Source organism: Chelonia mydas, chromosome 10, assembly GCF_015237465.2.
Source record: "Chelonia mydas isolate rCheMyd1 chromosome 10, rCheMyd1.pri.v2, whole genome shotgun sequence".
In the NCBI taxonomy this organism is placed as follows: domain Eukaryota; kingdom Metazoa; phylum Chordata; order Testudines; family Cheloniidae; genus Chelonia; species Chelonia mydas.
The window spans coordinates 2970904-2992664 of NC_051250.2; the positions used below are offsets into that span (position 1 = coordinate 2970904).

The window sequence follows — 21761 nt, forward strand, 5'->3', positions numbered from 1 at the left end:
CTTAAATCAGCCTCTGTACCAGATAAATGGAGGATAGCTAATTAATTGCCAACTTTTTAAAAAAAAAATGCTCCTGGAGTTATCCTGGCAGTTACAGCCAGTAAGCCTAACTTCGCTACCAAGCAGATTGATTGAAACTATAGTAAAGAACAGAATTATCAACACACAGATGTTGGGGAAGAGTCTACATGGCTTTTGTAAAGGAAAATCATGCCTCACTAATGTATTAGAATTCTCTGAGGAAGTCAACATACGTGGACAAGGGTGATCCACTAGGTGTAGTATACTTGGATTTTCAGAAAGCCTTTGTTGAAGTCCAACACCAAAGGCTCTTAATGAAAATAAGCAGTCATGGGATAAGAGGGAAGGTCCTTTCATGGATCAGTAACTGGTGAAAAGGTAGGAAACAAAAGGTAGGAATAAATTGTCAGCTTTCATAGTGGAGCGGTGCCAATAGCAGGATGCCCCAAGGGTCTGTACTGGGGTCTGTGCAGTTCAACATATTCTTAAATGATCTTGAAAACTGGGTGAAGCGTGAGGTAGGAAAACTTGCAGATTATACAAAATTACTCAACAAAGTTAAGACCAAAGCTGACTGCAAAGAGTTACAAAGGGATGATACTAAACTGGGTGACTGGGCAACAAAATGGCAGATGAAATTAAATTATAGTGAGTGCAGAGTAATGCATATTGGAAAACAAAATCTCAACTATACATACAAATTGATGGGGGTCTAAATTAACTGTTACCACTTTGAAAACATCTGTGTGCCGCAGCAGTTAAAGCTAATGATGTTAGGAACCATTAGGAAGGGGATAGATAAGATGGAAAATATAATAAAGCCACTATAAATCCATGGTACGCTCACACCTTGAATACTGCATGCAGTTCTGGTCACCCCATCTCAAAAAAGATATATTAGAACTGGCAAAAGTACAGAGAAGGGCAGCAAAAATGATTGTGTATGGAACAGCTTCCATATGAAGGATTACAAAGACTTGGATTGAAAGGAAAGAGATGACTAAGGGCAGATATGATAGAAGTCTAATTTCAAAGAAGTTTCAAAAGAGAATTAGATAAGTTCATGGAGGATAGGTCTGTCAATGCCTATTAGCCAAAATGGTCAGGGACACAACCCCATTCTCTGGGTGTCCCTGAACCTCTGACAACCAGAAGCTGGGACTAGATGACGGGATGAATCACTCAGTAATTGTTCTGGTCATTCCCTCTGAAGCATCTGGCACCAGCCACTGTCAGACCTGGGCTAGATGGACTATTGGTCTGACCCAGTAAGGCCATTCTTATGTTCTTTACTGTTCATGCTTGGAATGTAAGTACAGTCAACACATTTTAAGAGCACTCCAGTTAAAGGAACACATTTCTTACACTACAGATTTCTCCCTGGTAGTTTTCAATGGGATTTTTCATCTGTGATTATCTGATCCTAGTCTTGTATTACCAGTTTATCACTCACTACTAGGAAGTGATGAATATATCAAGCAGAGCAGTCATGCTTTATTTACAAGGAAAATAATGCTTAAATCTCATATATATTTAACTTTGCCAGAGTGATCATTTTGAGGTAGCCTTTGCACATTTCATTGCCACTATAAAGTATTTAAGTGTTGGTGTCTGTCAGTTTTGAGCATTCGCAGATAATAAATATTTAACAATTAACAACACTTTATGGATCACTGATAGCCCAAGGCAGGTAACTTATCATGAAATTAAAATTAAATACTTTTCAAAGTTTAACACATGTTAACTGATACGTTTCCCATGTGATCAAAGTCCCTCACAAGAGATTAAAGGAATTATGGGTGAGAGGCAAAGCAATGCATTGGATTACAAACTGGTTTGGACAGACCAGGGGAAGAACAAATACATTTTTAGTAGGACAAAATGTTAATATTGGGGTGCACCATGGGCCTGTATCGAAACCAGTGTTTAAAAGGGATCAACAGTGAAGTGAAATGTAGGTGACAGACTAGGTTGGGTATGACTACAGAAGACTGAGGAACTTCAGAGGGACCTAACAAAGCTAGGTGAAAGAGGAGCAGCATTATAGAGCAGGTTAGGCAAACATCTGTCAGGCATGGTCTAGATGAGTCCTGACTTAAGTGTAGGGGACTGGGCTAGATGACTTCTTGAGGTCCCTTCCAGTCCCATGATTCTATAGCAAATGAGGTTCATTGTTGACAAATGTATGGTAATTTGAACTACGTGTACACAATGCTGGGATCTAAATTTAACTATGACCATTCAGGAAAAATCTAGATGTCACTGTGGACAGCTCAATGAAAGTATCGGCTCAATGTGCAGCAGCTGATAAAAGTTAATGCATAAGGATTGGGTTAGAAAATAATACTAAACACATCATAGTGCTGTTATATAAATCTGTGGTAAGCCTTCACCTAAAATACGTTCCATTTATAGTACCCTATCTCAAATACAGCAGCAAAAGGAGGGGCCCAGAAAAGGATAGCAAAAATGAGTCATTGAGAGACTACTTTATGAAGACTGGAATAGAAGGGACTGTTCACAGAGGAAATGAATAACCAGGGAAATGGTAGCTCTACAAAATAACGAGTAATATAAAGAAAGTAAATTGGGTGCTTCATTTACCTCTTCGCAGAATACAAGAACGATAGCCATGAACCAAACTCAAAGGCAATTTAAAATTGACAAAATTGTTTTTATTCAAGACAGTAGTGGCAATTCACCGCCACAAAATATCATTCAGGCTAAAATATTAATAGATTTCAAAAAAGGGCAAGACCCATTTTGATGAGAATAGTCAGTTATGTTAGATAGGGGTTTGATAAAGAGAACTAGCCCCTCCTGCTTCAGAGCATTCGCCAACCACTGACATGAGTTCTCTCATGAGCAGGTTATACTGTAATTGTCTACCAGCAGTGTGTTTTGCACCTTCATCTGAACATCTGGTAATGGCCACTGTGGCCTTATCAAGACTAGAAATTGGATGTTGTTAGTTTAACATATGTTGAGACTCTAATGTGGAAAAGTCTTTTAATGGATTGGCTAACACCTGACAAGGCCTGTCAGACAGGGTATTTGACTGAGTGGACCACTGGTCTATCTGTCAATTTCTGTGTTAAGTTAGGGAGGAAGAGAAAACAGAGTGGCGCATGGTCTGATCAGGAATCACTGAGACAATAAACATGAAGCTCCATGATGCTGTTTCTGCGATCATTTTTTGGAGCAGAAGTGCTCTTTAAAATTATCCTTGGAACTTCGTTTTACTCCTGCTTGTCTTCTGGTTAAGTACTGAGAGATTCCAGTTTGTTACATAGAATCATAGAATATCAGGGTTGGAAGGGACCTCAGGAGGTCATCTAGTCCAATCCCCTGCTCAAAGCAGGACCAATCCCCAATTTTTACCCCAGATCCCTAAATGGCCCCCTCAAGGATTGAACTCTCAACCCTAGATTTAGCAGGCCAATGCTCAAACCACTGAGCTATCCCTCCCCCCATGTTTCTTGCATTAGAATTACTCTTGTTTTTAGGCAGGTAATGTACAGAAACGATAGCTATGGATGCATTAGTGGGATAGGCTTGCAACTTTAGGAATGTGCAGCTTTCTTTGTTAATCACACTAATTTGTGGTGTTGGACAAGTGGTGAAAGATTGCTCCTCAGCGGTGATCTGCAATTTGCATGTAGTATGGTACATGCCACATTGACTGAGTGTGCTGTGTATCATAACAATGCTCATAAGCTTGTCGCAGGGTGGTATTTTTTAAAATGGGAGAACTTTTTCATAAGAGATCAATTCTTAGCTCTGAATATTTTTCCTGTTAATGTATTGCAAGTTTTTTTACCCTTAACCTAAAAATCTTTTTAGGTGCAAATTATTCTAATTCAAGGCTTACATTTCTCCTGTTTTTTTTTCCTTTCAGGGCTGAGAAAACTGAAGTCCTCAGTGAAGATCTATTACAGGTACTGTAACTCGGTTAATGTGCTGCCTTTAAATGCTTTATTATAAAGAACTAAGCAAGCCTTTTGACTTCATAGAATGCTGCCTGTGGAAACAAATTACAAGGACAGAAGTTAGGTGGCTGTAGCTCTGCTTCCTCAGACTGGACGACCTATGATATAGCTTAAGGAGAAGAGGAACTGTTAAGCCACATGAGACAAAAGGGGATTTGAAAGTTGAAGTACACTAAAAAAGCAAGTGCTAGATTAGAAGCAAAGAAATTGTAGCTTTTTATTAAGTAAACTCATTTACGGTATGAAAATGATTCTTTACAAGAATATAATTCAGGTTTCAGAGTGATAGCCGTGTTAGTCTGTATCAGCAAAAAGAACGAGCAGTATTTATGGCAATTTAGAGACTAACAAATTTATTAGGGCATAAACTTTCGTGGGCTAAAACCCACTTCATTGGATGCATGCAGTGGAAAATACAGTAGGATTTTTATACACACACACACACCATGAAAAAATGGGCGTTGCCATACCAACTCTAACGAGACTCATCAGTTAAGGTGGGCTGCTATCAGCAGGAGAAAAAAAAAACTTTTGTAATATAATTGCTTTTCTTGTTGACTCTCGCATGCTGTTTCTAGCTGGGAGAACATTAGTGTTTGGAAGGCCTCTTCCTGTCCCCTTGTTCATCTATATTTCTTCCTGAAGGAGTTAATTTATATGGGTTTCAGAGAAGCTGCAATAAATGCCCACTCTGCTTGCAGAAATCCAAGGATTATTCCAAATAAGCCCATGTTCTGTTTATTTCTTGCAGTTCACACAGTAAGTGCTGTCCTAACTGTCATGCTGATAACAACTGTGATACTTTAAGTTGTAATGGAAATTTTTTGTGCAAGTTTTTTTAAAGTTGTACCATCTACTTAAACGTAGCATTTGTGCCTGAATTTTTAGGTACTATTTTTACAGAGACTACCAATGACTGGTATAATTGACAGATCAATGAAAGTTTTCTTTTCACTTTTATTCATTCATTTGCTAGCTCTTAATCAGTTTCTCCTGTATGTGTAGGTCTTTCGCACAGCAACTAGGGGAAGAAACCTTTTTTATGAACAATGTGATTGCTAAACCACACAGGTTGGCTGGGGAACACGGCTACAGTAATAGCCCAAACCAATTCAAACTTATTTACATAACTAGGTTTCAGGTTGACAGTATCTTTCTAATATGATTAAATTTCCAAAAGACTTGCATTTGAGGCTGAAATTTTCCATGCTTGGTCTCTACAAAGAAGCTCCTTTTTTAAAATTTGAGAATCTCTTCAGCTGTTGAAGTTACAAGAGTGGGAAAATTAATTTCAATTTAAAAAAATTTAAATGATGATAGAGGTGTATGTATAACTACCTCAGGTAATCTTGAAACAAGCTAAATTGACATAGTCCAGCTTTCTCCTGGACTAGAGGATTTACTTTATCTTTGGATCAGAAATATCCAACAGTTTTTGGCAACATTAATGAGAAAATATCTGAAGTAAAGCTTAAAAAAATCTAGCTATATTAAGGACTTTAAAATATGCCATGAGAGAGCTTGCAGGGATCATCTGTTGTCTTAGTTAGAAGACAGAATATGAATGTGAAATAAAGACAAACTCTCCGTCACTTGTTGCCAACAATTTTTGCAAGCAGTTTTCCCAGGCTCAGTAACCAGACTGGTTACACCCAGATGGAAGAGTTTGCTTGTTCTTGGGGAAAACTCTTGTCTGACTAAACTGCCTACGAGTTTGGTAGTGATCATTTTATAAACAGGCTTTCTACTTTTTGTTATGTTAACTCATAAGTTTTGGCTTTGGTACATTTTGAAATAGTTGTTCTAATTTGCTGAGTGCAATATTCATCTTCAAATATGCCTTAATTAAATTTAGTGCCTTTCCAAATCAGGCAGGGACTACGCTTCAACCGTATTAGAAATGTTAATGTGTGTCCGTAGTGCATTCTCCCTACAGTTAAGCGCAATGTTGTCCAACCAATTCTCTCAAGGCAAGGTTGGAAGTATCTGTGTTTGAACCTCGAATGAAAAAATGCTACTTGCTAATCTACACTCTAGATATATAAACCAAGTTACAATCAGTGTTACCAGCAAAGATGAGTCTTTCAGTAGCTTCATTGACCTGGAGGAGGAATAGGAAGAACTACCAAGTCTGTTCCCCCTTTATATGTTGAGGACAGTCAGATCCACTTTTGTCAGCTACTGGACAGTAGTTACTGTAGCAAGCACTGTGACATCTTCAGTTCTGTATTCTTCTGCAGAACAAAATACTGCTTCGTGCTTTTGTTTCCTGCTCTTTTTGTGATAGTGGTTTCTAATCATGCTGGAATTCTTAAGCAAAGATGTGATTAACTCAGCCAGTAAGATTTTTAGGTGGTCAATTTATATTGAAGATTTAGTGATCGTTAATAAAAATGTGGTAATATTCTTCAATAGGCACCCATGACTACTTATAACATTGAGATCTCGGAATCATCTTAGAAGGTCAAGAAAGAAAGCACTGCTATAAATAAGCTTAATCTTAGGAGGCACAGCAAAAATGAAGCACTCAAGCACATAGCACGCAGCAGAAATATGAAAACCAACTATTGAAACCTGTTTTAGAGTAGTAGCCGTGTTAGTCTGTGTCCACAAAAAGAACAGGAGTACTTGTGGCTCCAATGAGAAACTGCTGAGCTTGAATTAATATGCAAACTAGATACTATTAACTTGGGTTTGAATAGAGACTGGGAGTGGCTGGGTCATTACACATATTGAATCTATTTCCCCATGTTAAGTATCCTCACACCTTCTTGTCAACTGTCTAAATGGGCCAGCTTGATTATCACTGCAAAAGTTTTTTTCTCCTGCTGGTAATAGCTCATCTTAATTAAATAGCCTCTTATTCCACCTTTTCATGTTCTCTGTATGAATCTATCTTCTTACTATATGTTCCATTCTACGCATCCGATGAAGTGGGCTGTAGCCCACGAAAACTTATGCTCAGATAAATTTGTTAGTTTCTAAGTTGCCGCAAGTCCTCCTGTTCTTTTTATTGAAACATGGCCGTCCAGGCCACTCAGTGTCCTCGGTGAGCACGATTCCTTTGTCTAAGACTGGAATCGTTTCCAGGGAGAATCAATTTTAATGGCAATATTCAGCAAATGGAAAGCAATGGTGTACATAATTTCGGTGCAGCATTTTACAGTGGCTGTTTACATCTTGGCTTATGAAAGTAAAAAGCCTCCTTTTATCAAGGTTACCACATAGCTAAACGTGAGTCTTTCAGGTCAGCAAGCTGGTTTCATTTTTTGTTTAAATGGCCATAGATGCCAAGCAAACAGTACATGAAAGCTTTCAACTACCTTGAAGAGGGGTTACGTGAAAGGAAATCCATTAATTGGAAAAAGCTTCATCGGGGCTTTGGGTGTAGGACAGTTCTCAAAACGGAAAAGAAGAGAAATAGCAGCAAGTTCGTTCTGCATTCTTTGTAATTAAGAAAAATTTGAAGCTCAGTTTGCCATTTATGGGGAAGCCCACAGTTGATACGCTTTGTAATTTTACAACCAGTTGCTGTGTGCTTAAGGGTCTGATACCTGAGCAGAACAAATTTTAATCTTTCCTAGACAGAGTTTAAGCTATATTTATGTTTAGACACAAAGTCAGAAAATGTATTGTCCTCCTGAAAATGTTAATTTTTCAGCACTCGCAGCATTTTTAGGTGCTTAACTGAAGGCGTGAATCTGTGCAGATTACTTCTGCAGATGGAACTGGTTATGCTTTTTTGATCTTTAAATAGAAATCATTCTGAAGGGCCTCCTTTTAATGTTGGTGAGTCATCAAAATGCAGAAAAACTGCATTCCTTTGACATTGTACATAGAGTTTTTATAGTGCCATAAGCATTCCTTCTCCAACACACTCATATTTTGGGGACTGTTCTTGATAAGGTCCTTTACTTAGAAGAATCCTTTAACTATTTCCAATACTGGCTTTCAGTGATTCTTGAAGCAAAATAATCTTAAAATATACAAAGACATTTTAATATTTCAGCTAGTGAGGACAAGGGTTCAAGTGCACTAAACTTAACTTACGGGCATGATCTTGAAAAACATACCAGTATTTTTTCTTCATCACAAAAAACCCTCAGTACTTCTCTCTATCTCATCATCTTTTCCACCCATCCATGCCTACATCACCTTGTCCTCCATCTACTATTGCATAGAGCTTAGAATTTTCCTTCATACTTGATTGGCAAGCAGGTTTGCTCTCTGGTTAAGACCAATGATGAGGACTGGGGGACACTGGTCAAAGGCCACACTTAGACGGCAGCCACGTGGTTATCTTCCATCCCACCCAACACAGCTGTAGGGAAGGGAAAGGACTATTGAATTCTTACCAGGATATTATCCCTAAATAGTGCTTGTGAACGTGCCTTTCATATCAAACTCCAAATAGTAGGTGTCAAAGTGGGAACCCCTTCTGGCTGCTATATGGGGAAACAGAATATTGTCTCTTCTTTCCCTTCCATTCCCGAGTCTCTTGGATTCTGCAAGTCACAGCGAAATCAGGGAAAGTTTATGCCACCATTAATGGAAATCATTTAAGTCCCTTTCAAAATAAATTTGCTGTCAAGCTCTTACTGTTAAACTGAATTTTTTGTAAGCTGCAGAACTTGAGAAACATGAACTAAATGTGACATAGGAGGAAGATGATGTGCTGAGGCCAAGAAAATAACTTCTGGGTTTTGTTTTTTTCTTTTCCATGGCTAGATTGAGCGGCGTCTGGACACAGTGAGATCCGTTTGCCACATTTCACAGAAGCGGCTGATAGCATGTTTTCAGGGCCAGTATGGCACAGATGCTGATAAAAGACATGTAAGTACTGAGTGCTTCAGATTGTGCTCTGAGTCTGGTTTGTAAAGGCCTTCTATGTACGGATAAGCTGTTATGTCCTAAGTCAGCTACCGGAACAAAACTCTCCAGAATCATCCCACATGTTGACATTTCCTACGGATTGGAATGCTTTGGTATAGTTCACAGTCCAACTTCAGAAGTGTCACACTGCATGCAGGGTGCTATAATCCTGTCAGAGCACTTGCTCTGTCCCCTGGGTCTGGGTATGTATTTGACTTAGGATACGTTATTTGTATCCTCCCACCAGATTTTCAAACCTCGGTATAGACCTCAGGCAAAAGTTGTGATCTGGATACAGTAGGGCTGTCAATTAATCTCAGTTAACTCACGCGATTAACTAAAAGAAATTAATCATGTGGTCCCTGTTCGCCTGAAAAGAGTATCTTAAGGGAGAGAAACTAAATACGAAGTCTTGTCTCTTCTACAGAAGAAGCTTCCTCTAACAGCTTTTGCTCAAAATATGCAAGAAGGATCTGTCCAGCTAAGCGATGACACTCTGTTGGGGTAAGTGTCTGGGTTTTTGTGGAGCTATGGTTCCTCATTGTTTAGTTCTGCATGCAATAACTTCTGTAAAATGAGTCTATTAAAATGGTTGTACCTTTAGTTAATTTAAAGTAACAGCAGCTAATCCAGTTGATAAGTGCTGCAATTTAGGCAATCTGCAGGACAGTGCTGATAGTATTTAGCCCTAAAGTTGACATTTTATTCTGGACAAATGCACATTTGCAGGTTTTTTCTATAGGATCATAGAAATTTAGGGCTAGAAGGGATCTCGGGAGGTCATCTAGCCCAGCCCCCTGCGCTGTGGCAGGACCAAATAAATCTAGACCATCCCCAACGGGTGTTTGTTAAACTTGTTTTTAAAAACCTCCAATGGAGGTTCGTCATGCTCCTTTGAAGCCTATTCAAGAGCTTAACCACCTTTCTGGTTTAGAAAGGTTTTTCCTAATATCTAACCTAAGTCTCCATTGCTGCAGATTAAGCCCGTTACTACCTGTCCTACCTTCAGTGGACATGGAGAACAATTGATCACCCTCCTCTTCATAACAGCCCTTAATATATTTGAAGTCTATTATCCCAGTTGTCTTTTCTCTGGACTTAAGAATGCCAAGTTATTACCCTTTCCTCAGAGGTCAGGTGTTATAAACCTTTTAGCATTTTTGTTGCTCTACTCTGAACTCTCTCCAATTTGTCCACATATTTCCTAAAGTGTGGTGCCCAGAAGTGGATACAGTATTCCAGCTGAGGCCTCACCAGTGCGGAGTAGAGTGAGACATTTACCTCCCATGTCTTACAACACTCCTGTTAATATACCCCAGAATAATAGCCTTTCTTGCAACTGCCCTCACATGATTCATATTCAATTTGTGATCCTCTATAACCCCCAGATCCTTTTCAGCTGTATGACCATCTAACCAATTATTCTCCATTTTGTAGTTGTGCATTTGATTGTTTTCTTTCCTAAGCAAAGAACTTTGCACTTGTCCTTACCGCGTTTCATCTTGTTGGATTCAGACCCATTCTCCAATTTGTCAAGATCATTTTGAATTCTAATCCTGTCCTCCAAAGTGCTTGCAACCCCTCCCAGCTTGGTGTCATCTGCAGATTTTATAAGCTTATTCTCCACTCTGTTATCCAAGTCATTAAGGAAAATATTGGGTCCGGTGCTATTCAAGATTGACCCCTGTGGGATCCCATTAGATACGCCCTCCCAGTTTGCCAGCAAATCATCAACTCTGCATCTTTTTTTTTTAAGCTGTTGGTGTGTAATAACTTGAGTAAACGACACAATGCTGCTTTCCTGTCCTTTCCTTTTAACAGGAAGATGCTTGACACTTGTGGTGATGCAGAGAATAAACTGGCAGCGGAGCTCTCTCACCATGAGGTACAGATTGAAAAAGAAATTTTAGACCCACTAAGCCAACTAACCGAGGTAAGTCACTTCACGCTCCAGGAAAGACTTGCGGCATTATATTTTCTGAGCGAAATCATAACTCTGCGTGTGGCAAACTTTACTTTGGTTCAAAAAGCAAGTGACTATTTTATTTGTATTTTAATGCAGGCTTGTATTTTAAGTTTTACAGATTTCAGTTACACTTAGCTACATGACACAATTCTGAAGTAAATGTAAACATTAGATGTCTGTGGTTTCAGGCAGAAATCCCCAATATTCAGAAGCAGAGGAAACAGCTTGCAAAGTTGGTTTTGGACTGGGATTCTGCAAGAGCTAGGTGAGAAGTGATTTCAAATACCATACAGTTTGCATAGTACAAACTGATTTCTTAGTAATATCTCCTCCATGCCTAACCTTCCTTTGGTATTTGCTTCTGCCGTGCTGAAATGTGCATGTTAACATTTACGGGGGGAAAAACATCAGTTAAGTTTAAGACCTTAAATGGTACCAAAAAAACCACATGGCTTTCTGATCCGAATATGGATCAAATTTAGATTTCTCATATTGTCTGCCACCAATTTAGGTAGGAAAACTGTTCATGCTGAAGTGAATACAAGAGTGCATCTTTAGTCTATTCCACTTAGCTCAATAATTTAAAGAGACACAGTTCAGCATCTGTCAAAACCTTATGCACCACAGTGTTGGGAAGGGTTCCTTTGCGCAGTGGGGATTATACTGTTTTAGATTTTATTTAATCATGGTGCTACTAGAACTTTTTAAAAATCCTTTCAATGTTGTGTACTTCCCACCATCTGCTTGTGAACACCAGGCTGAGGGCGAGGCATCGTCATTGTGTTGGCCATAGGATTTTAATTGTCACCATATTGGAGTGCTTTTATACCATTGTCAGTTGAAGCCTCTCATGGGACACTGCCCAGATTTACATTTCAGACCTCTCTACATCCTGGCTTAGTGAACCTGTCATCATGGATAAACGCCGTCTTTATTAAGGCAACGTGGCCTGCTAATATTAAGTCATGCTCATTTTTATCTGAGCTGCCTGGGGTGTTTGCTAGGGCTGGTAGTCTCTGCAGACTCCACATCCATGTTGGAGATGAGTGCCTGCAGGATCCCTGCTAGGATATAGTGGCACATTAGAGTCACTTGGCCACCCTGTGTCTCCTCTACAAGACAGTAGACATGTTTCACACTAATGGCCCAGAAAGGGGGGTTAAATTGTACTGGGACCTGGTTTTGAAACTACCTTCTGGAGTAGTGAATAGTTGTCTGCTCACCAGAGGCAAGCAGTTAAGAAGAGGGGACCTTAAAGACATTGACTTTGTAAGTAGTATATTAAATGCTAACTATAATCTCCACTGAATAACTAGTTTCTCTTACACAGATATAGCCAAGCCTGCAAGACTTCAGGAACTAATTTTCAAATGCATCCATCAAAAATAGATTCCCTTAAGGAAGAGATGGATGAGGCTGGAAATAAAGTAGAACAATGCAAGGTAAGGCTGGCTCTATGAATCCTCTCCTAGGATATATCTGCCACTAAGGGATGACTTTGTACACCTCATTGTGGTACCAGTTGTAATTGCTGCCATCTTCACGAACTTTAATGTTTTAAGTGTTGTTATAAAACAATATGCAGTTAATAAGGGTTGTTGGGGCTAATAAGCAATGCAGAGATGGATTCACACTTCTCAATTAGCTGTTTGTTTCTGATTCCTGGGCTATCTTACTGCTCTCCAGAAGGTCAAACACTGTTGTCCATCCCACAAGTAAAAATGTTGTGCCAAACCTTGCACTGTTCTCTCCATGAAGTGAATTTGGTCTCTCTGGTTCATTCGTTTCTTGGTCTCTGATGCTACGCACAAGGGAGACAATTGTGAACATCTGTCTATTAGGCCTGGACTGAGATGTTTGTATACTTTAAACCAACAAAGAGCCTTTAGGTGCTAACTAGAAGGATGGATTTCAAGACAATGACCTGGAGATTATGCTCCCAGTTTCCTCATACACAATCCCTCAGCTGTCCAAACTCCATGCTGGAGATTCTTCACTGGGCTTTATTACTCCCATCTTTGCCTGTCTTTGGTTTTGTTACTCAGTTAAAAAGTAATCAAGAAGTTTGCATCTCACTACTGTGGAATTTGGGCAGGAAAGTCTTTGGGAAGTAATGAGTTTATAACGAAATTCGTAGGTATTTCTGCCATATACTACTATAATATCCAAGCACAAATCATTGTTATATTTAGTGGGCAACTTGACTTGCTGTAGTAAATAAAAACAGAAAGTTAAGTAAAATCCAAAAATGCTTGGAAGAAAAAACCAAGGTGCCATATGAACAGCTCTATTTACTTGCTTCAAGGGATGATGCTGTCAGTATTGTTGTTACCTAAATGATGTACCTTGATAGTAATCCAGTTTAATAGTGCAGACCTTTGTTTTGCCCTGAGTAGCTGGGTGGAAGTGTGGATTTTCGGAAGGGCATTCCTAAAACAGCCTTTTCTCTGTTGGCCCTCCCACAGGTAAAGCACATCACTGGTGATGCTGAACCATTGGGCTGCAACTGCCAGTACTGTTTATCCCATTAGTCCACTTGATAGCCTGCCACCTGATCAGTGTGCCCTGGGCAGGTGGCTTGCTAAATTTCAGATCTTCTTGAGATTCAGCATTTTGGGCTTAGTGGGGGAAAATTATGTAATATAAATCATAGACATGTAGAACTGGAAGGGATCTTGATAGGTCATCTAATGCAAACCTCTGCACTGAGGCAGGGTTATATCTTATCTAGACCGTCCCTGGCAAGTATTTGTGTAACCTGTTCTTAAAAACATCCAATGACAGAGATTCCACAACTTCCCTAGGTAATTTGTTCCAGTGCTTAACTACCCTTAGAGTTAGGAAGTTTTTCCTAATGACTAACCTAAATCTCCCTTGCTGCAATTTAAGCCCTTAACTTTTTGTCCTGTCCTCAGTGGTTAAAGAGAACAGTTTATCACCATCCCTTTATAACAGCCTTTTTTGTACTTGAAGATTTCTCTTCTCTCTCCTCTCCCTCCCCCCCCTTAAAAAAATTACAAGGTATGCTTTTCTTTCCTCAAAGGATCAGCTTGCTGCAGATATGTATAACTTTGTGTCCAAAGAAGGGGAATATGCCAGATACTTTGTCACGGTGCGTGTTCTCTTGTTTGTTTATATTCAGTTATGGTGTTTGTTATATGCAAAAAAAACCCTTCACATTTCATTTCATGTGTTAAACCTTCTAGTGTTTGTATGTGTTCATCAGAAGCTAACAATATTTTTGTTTTGTTTTTTTAAAATATGGGTTCTGTTCTCAGTTATTAGAAGCACAAGCAGATTACCATAGAAAAGCATTAGCAGTCTTAGAAAAGGCCCTCCCTGAAATTCAAGCCCATCAAGGTAAAGTAACTTGTGCTCTGGCTGACGCTTCTCCTTGCCTCTGCCACCTCTGCCCTATATTCTCCTTCTTTATCTTGACTCTTTTGCATGCAGACCCTTTCTAATAAGGACGTCATCTTTTTTAACCACGTTGCGTTCCCCAACATACTTCCATCTTTTGCCGCTGTGCTCTCTGGAGCTCCTCCAGTCCTGTATTAACACACTAACGTAACATTAAGGGTCTGTCTGAAACCTGAGAGAGAAAGGGGAAGACACATGTTTTTAGGTTGCACTGGGGTGTGTTCCCTCTCTTACCTGGACATAGTGTGACTTTTCATTAACCCCTTCCTGGCACCTGTGCGCCAAAGAGAACTCTCCAAGAGGGAAGCTAGGATCCTAATTTCTCTACTAGTACTGTGGGATTCAGACCCCTCCCTAAATGTTTTTTCCCTGCCTTTTCAGCATGGGACAGGGGCACTTGCTGGTTTGAACTAAAGTAAATGGTGAATTCTCTGTAACTGTGTCTTTAAATCCAGTTTTGAGGACTTCAGTAACTCATCCAGAGGTTGCAGCCCTACTACAGGAGAGTGTGGATATGGTTTTCTGGCCTGCAATGTGCGAGAGGTTAGACTAGATGATCATGATGGTCCCTTCTGGCCTTAAGTCTGAGTCTAAACTTTGGGGGGGATGTTTTTTCCCTGGAAAACGCCCCCCCCCCCAGTGCATATTATATTGCAACTACATCCTGGCCTCTGAACCCTGTGGCTAATTCTAAGTGTCTGAGACTGCAGAGCTAGCCTACATCTAAATGAGGCAGCTACATCTGTTCTATCAGGCTATGCATTAGTCAACTCGAGTTTAGGATTACTCTAACGTTGTCCTAAATATCACCCTTACCAGCGTGGTGCCCACTATTGTCATTGAAGTCACTAGTGCCAAAGGGTTTAGCCTGAGCAAAGTCTGAGACACCACTGTATCATGATCGGTATCGAATGTGCTGAGACTTTGGCAGAGCATACCAAGCTGTGGACCAAGTGGAAATTCTTAAATTTTCTAAAGCAAGGAAACTTTGATATATGATTTTGCTGGAAGTGAGAGACACAATATCTGCATTTGATAGACCTAATGGAAGACGCTATCTAACAGGCTAGTGCAAGCTAATAAGTATCTTTATGTGGTGCCATGATGGAACGCTGTGGACAATTGAGGTCTGTTCTGTATTTAAGGGAACTAGATCTGACTGCACTGGCTTGCTTCCTTGCATATTCGTTAACCAATTTGTTCAACACTTGAAAGACTAAGTCCTGCATAAGTGCTAAGTATTATATGGCCCGCTAAACCCAGGGTTGTGAGTTCAATCCTTGAGGGGGCCATTTAGGGATCTGGCGCAAAAATAAAAATTTAGGAGCATGGTTGAAGCACTGGAATGCGTTACCTAGGGAGGTGGTGGAATCTCCTTCCTTTTTAGGGGGGGAGGGATAGCTCAGTGGCTTGAGCATTGGCCTGCTAAACCCATGGTTGTCAGTTCAGTCCTTGAGGGGAGCCATTTAGGGATCTGGGGCAAAAATAAGGGATGGTACTTGGGCCTGCTGTGAAGTCAGGGGTCTGGACTTGATGACCTTTCAAGGTCCCTTCCAATTCTATGAGATAGGTATATCTCCATATTATATAGCAGTCTGTATCGCTTCAAAAGAATGGTCCAGTGGATGCCTGGAGCAGACTTGGGTTCTTTTCCCACCTCTGCTCTAAGTTATTGTAACTCTGAATGACACGTAACCTCTCTGCACCTCAGTCTTGCCACTATTCGTAAAAATTGGGATAATGATGGCTTGCTTGCCTTTTGTAAAGCCTTTTGCGATTGGTGGATGAAAAGGGCTAAATAAAATGCCAGGTAGGGGTGGTACAGCTTTTTGTATTGCGTATATGCGTTATGGAAACTAAATTCTTCAAAGAGGCCACAGTGCATCTGCACTAGAATCTTTCAAACCTGGTATACTCAGCTCTTTCTTTTTTTCTTTCTGAAAGAATTAATGCATGATAGAGACTAACAGCCTGTCAATGCTTTATATGCATTTTTTCGATGACAACAGCAGAGAAGTGTGGCTAAAAAGAGAAATGATTTGTTATAGGGCGCAAGGCAAGTTGGTCTCTTATGGGGAAAACATTTTGTGTCAAACTTTAAAAAAGCAAAACCCAAGGCTTGCAGCCATGAGGAAAATTTTAAAGTGAGCTTGAATGCTTTTTTTGGAAAAGGGAGGGTAGGATTGATATTAAAACAATGACAGATCCTTTAATAGGGTGGTTCTAATGGAGACACGGGGCTACTAATTATATGTGTCTAAATAACTGTCTTTTTACTGCAGTAGTAGGCTTTGTGTTTGGCTTAGCTGTTAACACACAGTGTCAGCTGCAGGTAAAACCATACTACAAACAGCTCAGACCAACCAATTCGAACTTATTCTGAGCAAAATTCTTTATCTACAAGAAGATTGCAGATCTACACTTTGGGGTCTCCGAGAATCAGAATGAACTTCTTAATCTAAAACCACATGAATGTTCCCACTAACGCGTGGTGGGGACATAATGTCTTCCACTTATACAAAGGAATAATTATTTGATACACTATCCAAGAGAGATGGATCGTTGTTTTTTACAGTCTTGGTAACACCTGCGGGCTCATCATTTTTCTTTTTACTTGTAAATTTAAGGGGCTTTACAAATCAAGGCTCAAACTTGCAGTATTTTTTTAAAATTCCTATTACCATACTGGAGACTCTTCTCTAAACTTCTCTGGGGCATAATTCAATTTTATTGGATATCTTGCTCAGTGTTTTTCTGCTCTTTAACTAGACAAATGGACAGAAAAGCCAGCCTTTGGAACGCCATTGGAAGAGCATCTCAAACGCAGTGGTCGTGAAATTGCACTTCCAATTGAAGCCTGTGTAATGATGCTCTTGGAAACGGGAATGAAAGAGGAGGTAGGAACTTCTACTTTAGTGCGCAGTGGCCTTTTACGCATGTAAAAGGCTCAACTCAAAAGAAAAAAAATGGACACAGTAGAGCCCAGTAAAACTATTAGGTGGGGAAGAGCAGCTATACCTATCAGTGTGCGCGCTAAGGTGTATAATGGCTTATGGCATTTTGTCCAGTGGTATGATACAGGCCTTCCAAGATTACGTTTTTCAATTACATCCAAGAATCAGATGCAATGTAACTTAAATGTAGAACAGCAGAGAAACAGGAAAGAGAAGAAATTAAAGCATGGTTATCCCTTAGTTCTTCTTCGAGTGATGGTCCCTGTTTGAATTTCTGTCGTGAGTGCACGTGCACTGGAGCCGGAAGGTTTCGTAGCAGTGTCCGTTGACCTGCACATGTACCATGCATCTCCATGTCCTCCCAGTCAAGTTTATGATAGGCTGTGTATGCCTCCAAGGCAGACAAACCCTTCGCTCCCTTGTTGTCCACAGTGCCTTAGCCACCTACCTCCAGAGGACCCGTGTCTTTCGGGCATCACCAAAGCTAGTTGTAGCAATTGCAGACCAATCCAAAGGCCAAGCACTCTTGCCAGCAGATCTCAAAATGGATCTCTGGGTGCATCTGGATGTGCTACGTGCTTTGACGTACAACCACCAGATACAATTATAGCACGTTCTATGCGAGCGCAACCTACCACGTTGGCATACCTAGCAGATGTTCCTGGAAGGACATCAGTCGAGCAGCAACATGGCAATCGGGTCACACCTTCACCTCCTACTATGCTATCCCCCAAGCAGTGGCTGTGGGCCGCGCTGTATTAGACTGCATTTTCTTCTGCATCCTTGCACCCACCTCCACACTGATTACTGCTCACTGCTCACCACGATTGGAATACATATAGGGACCATCACTTGAAGACGAGGTTACTTATCTGTAACTGGAGGCTCTTCAAGATGTGAGATCCCTATTGGTATTCCAGTACTCGCCCTCCTATCTGCTGCAGACTGGCACACGGTAAGGGGGTCACTGGAGAGCTGTTGACCCGCTCGGCTGGGAGCATGAGGAGATGCACGTGTATCAACAGACACTGCTACGAAAACCTCCCAGCTCCAGCACCTGGCACGCAGGTGCACGTATGATTGGAATACCAGTAGGGACCCCACAGCTCGAAGAGCCTCCAGTTACAGGTAAGTCTTCTCTTTTTAGTGCAACAAGAGCACAGTTAAAACAAAAAAAAAAAAGTATGGAACTTGTCACTGCTGTGAAAATGGAGCCTGGGTCATAGTACTGCAAGTGTGAAAGATGAGACCAGCTGTTGTTCAAGTGAATTTGACACTTTAATTCTCATCATGTAGGGCTTATTCCGAATTGCTGCTGGAGCCTCCAAATTAAAGAAGCTGAAAGCTGCATTGGACTGTTCTACTTCCCAGCTCGATGAATTTTATTCAGACCCCCATGCTGTTGCAGGTATTTTCAGTATTCTGAATCAGACCCTTCATAAATTACTTCATGCAGTGAAGGTTTAACTTTATTTCATGTTTAACCTGGCAGACACATTACAGTATTTTAAGATATTAGATGTGATCTGTAAATGAAAATAAAATGAACCTTCCACCCTAACTGCATAGCCTTAGCGATCAAGCGATGGGTGCGCGTGCCTTGAAAGTTTTGCATGTTTATTTCTGTAAGGCCAGAGCAGTGTTCAAAATTCAGGTGGTGATGTTCATACGAGTGTCATATTTCTCATGACAGGACTATTAAAATGATCAAGAGATACTAAGGCATGTGCAGTTGTAACTGTACCTCTTACCTGGTAGCACCATCTTGAGGCTTTATAGTGTGTACTCGTGTCGGCTAGATTAGCAAATGATCCCTGTAGTGTCCAGTGGCAGGCCCCATTCCGTTAAGTGCTGTACAAATCTATTAAGGGAAAAGTCTGAAGTATGGTCAGTCTGAGGCCTGATCCTGCGCTGACTTCAGTGGGGCTTCACTGAGGTGCAAGAATTGAAGCCAAGATTGTTTCAAACAAAATCTGAAACGAGTCTGTATGATCTACTGGCTAAGAATGTCTCCCTACTTGCAGGTGCCCTGAAGTCTTATTTACGAGAGTTGCCTGAACCTTTAATGACCTACAGTCTGTATGAAGAATGGACGCAAGCTGCAAAGTAGGAGCACTTAAAATCTAGATATGCAAAGAAATGTGTGCTGACTTATGCTACTAAATGAGAAAAAATGAATTTATGGAAAAGTTCATAAGTTTACACAATTGTTCCAATTGTCTTTCAACTCCAGCTAGTAAATATTTGTGTGCTGAATTAATCTTCAAACTTTTGTGCATTAGTGGCCTGAGTTTTTTTTAAAAGCATTAAAATATACTTCAGTAAAACAGCTTACGTTACATTTGAGTATTAAACTACTTCAGGCTCTCAGTTACACACCGTGAGACAGGCAATTCCCTTTGCACATATTACAAGCAGAGCTAATGAGGGGATTCAGAGCAGTTATTAGATGAGTGAATGCAGAGGTAAGAGGATAATACATAGGTGGAAGCCTATAGACTCTGCTTTTCAATTGCTGGTAGCCGAAGGAATTCTGTTTGCTGATCTAAAAGTTCTCTTCCCCACAGCATACAGGACCAGGACAAGAAGCTGCAAGAATTATGGAAAATTTGTAAAAGATTGCCAAAGCCTAACCTGGCTAATTTCAGGTACATTGAGAACAATTGCTACAGTTTTTAGCACTACAGGTTCAGTGCTAAAAAGTCTAACCTGTTTCAAGGCTAGGATTGATAATGATATGCGTTTTGATCTGGTTTGTATTTATCTATTTAAATTCCATTAGGATTGTAAATGGACATTTTGTTTTATCGAGGCACAGAGTGCCTTAGTGTCACTGTTGATGGTTCCATTCACTTTTATTAATTCCTTGAAGTGGGGTCATGTAGAATTGTTCCCTATACTCTCACGCCCTGGACTGATCATAGAACAGTAGTGTAGCTCCTGTAGCTTTACTCCAGTGGTGCCAACACTCATTACGCAAGGTTTCGCAGCTTCTCACATGATATTCCTTTCCCTTGAGAACTTCCCAAGCTCAGACACTGCACCTGGCTTCTTGTTAAGCAGCTTAACCCTCTCACTTGTTTCACCCTCAGAGTGAAACACAGGGAAGACAAGGTTTCTAACTCTGAGTAGTCTTAAGTGCATGATAGGAAAATGTTTGCTGTAATATGGTATTCTTTAGGTTTTATTTAATGTGCTTTCCTAGTGCATGATCATTCTAACCTCAGTACTTTAGTTTTTGCTGTAAATATATTAGTTTTTGAAGGCATGCTAGTTCTTCCATGCTTAAGATGGAAGATATTTCCCAACTATTAGTCACTTTCTCAGTAAGCTCAGTTTTCATTGATTAATGGGAAGAAAATTTAGAGCAAACTACTAAGCATGACATTTTAGTCCCATTTTTACCAGTCACCCGTAGGAGTTTCTGGAAGCTTGACTTGAAATGTTTAATCTCTGTGTGATTCCAGTTAGCCGCATTCCCTCCAATGAGAGACAGCAATTATCAGTCATGTGCTAGAGAGCATTGTGTGTAGTGAGCTGTTGCCACCATAACTACCTAATGACTTGATTCATTCTTTGCAGGTATCTAATCAAATTCCTAGCAACACTTGCACAGAACAGTGACATTAACAAAATGACACCCAGCAACATTGCAATAGTGTTAGGCCCCAACTTGCTATGGGCAAAGACTGAAGGGTAAGTTGGTTTTTAAATACTACTACTAATTGTATCTTCAGTAAAGCATAGAAATATAGCTGTAAGTGCTTACCCAAGATCTGAAAAGGTCTTAAACAAGTTGTTGAGAAATGAATTGTAAAGGGTGGGATTTCAGGAGCATGTCTGCTTCTTTCTCCAGCAAACATTATGAAATTGCACACAGACCAGTGGCGTAAAGGCTGTGTAGTTTTCAGAATTTTTACATTCCATGCACTTCGTGGAAGTCTAGAATATTCTGGAAAAACCCTGGGCTTGATTTTTATGTGGCAGTAATTAAGTGTATAGTGGCACTCGTTTAATTCACAGCTTTTGGCATGCAAAATGAAAAAAACCAACAGGATTTTTAACTTGGAAAGATGTCAAGTATCAGAGGGGTCACTGTGTTAGTCTGGATCAGTAAAAGAGGCAAAGAGTCCTGTGGCACCTTATAGACTAACAGACGTACTGGAGCATACGCTTTCGTGGGTGAACACCCACTTTGTCGGATGCAACCCACGACGTGGGTATTTACCCACGAAAGCTCATGCTCCAGTATGTCTGTTAGTCTATAAGGTGCCACAGGACTCTTTGCCAACTTTGAAAGAGCTGTCTGTATCCAAGATCACAATCTTCTGAATTTTGTCCACAGATCTCTTGCTGAAATGGCAGCAGCAACTTCCGTCCATGTGGTAGCAATCATCGAGCCAATAATTCAGCATGCAGACTGGTTCTTCCCTGAAGGTAAAGACTTGCAGTAATGGGAGGAATTCTGTCAATACTAGTTCCATGGTATTCCTACACTGTTAAATAATTAGGAATATAAAATGTTGATGCACTGCTTTT

At 40.3% G+C, this 21761-nt stretch overlaps 1 protein-coding gene across 14 annotated transcripts in view; it reads left to right on the forward strand.

Annotated features, from left to right (window-relative positions):
• ARHGAP17 (Rho GTPase activating protein 17) overlaps positions 1-21761 on the forward strand; it is a 67437-nt gene that overhangs the window by 32306 nt on the left and 13370 nt on the right. For all 14 annotated transcript variants that reach the window (XR_006284319.1, XR_005227140.2, XR_005227141.2 and 11 more), the window contains 14 exons: positions 3920-3959; positions 8739-8843; positions 9310-9386; positions 10704-10815; positions 11037-11113; positions 12179-12290; positions 13892-13960; positions 14127-14208; positions 17038-17165; positions 18519-18630; positions 19247-19328; positions 19790-19870; positions 20805-20918; positions 21568-21659. Coding sequence is in view for 11 of the 14 variants with exons in the window: in XM_037911259.2 (XP_037767187.1) it covers positions 3920-3959; positions 8739-8843; positions 9310-9386; positions 10704-10815; positions 11037-11113; positions 12179-12290; positions 13892-13960; positions 14127-14208; positions 17038-17165; positions 18519-18630; positions 19247-19328; positions 19790-19870; positions 20805-20918; positions 21568-21659 (1283 nt within the window). In the remaining 3 variants the exon portion in view is untranslated. The remainder of the gene's footprint in view (positions 1-3919; positions 3960-8738; positions 8844-9309; positions 9387-10703; positions 10816-11036; positions 11114-12178; positions 12291-13891; positions 13961-14126; positions 14209-17037; positions 17166-18518; positions 18631-19246; positions 19329-19789; positions 19871-20804; positions 20919-21567; positions 21660-21761) is intronic.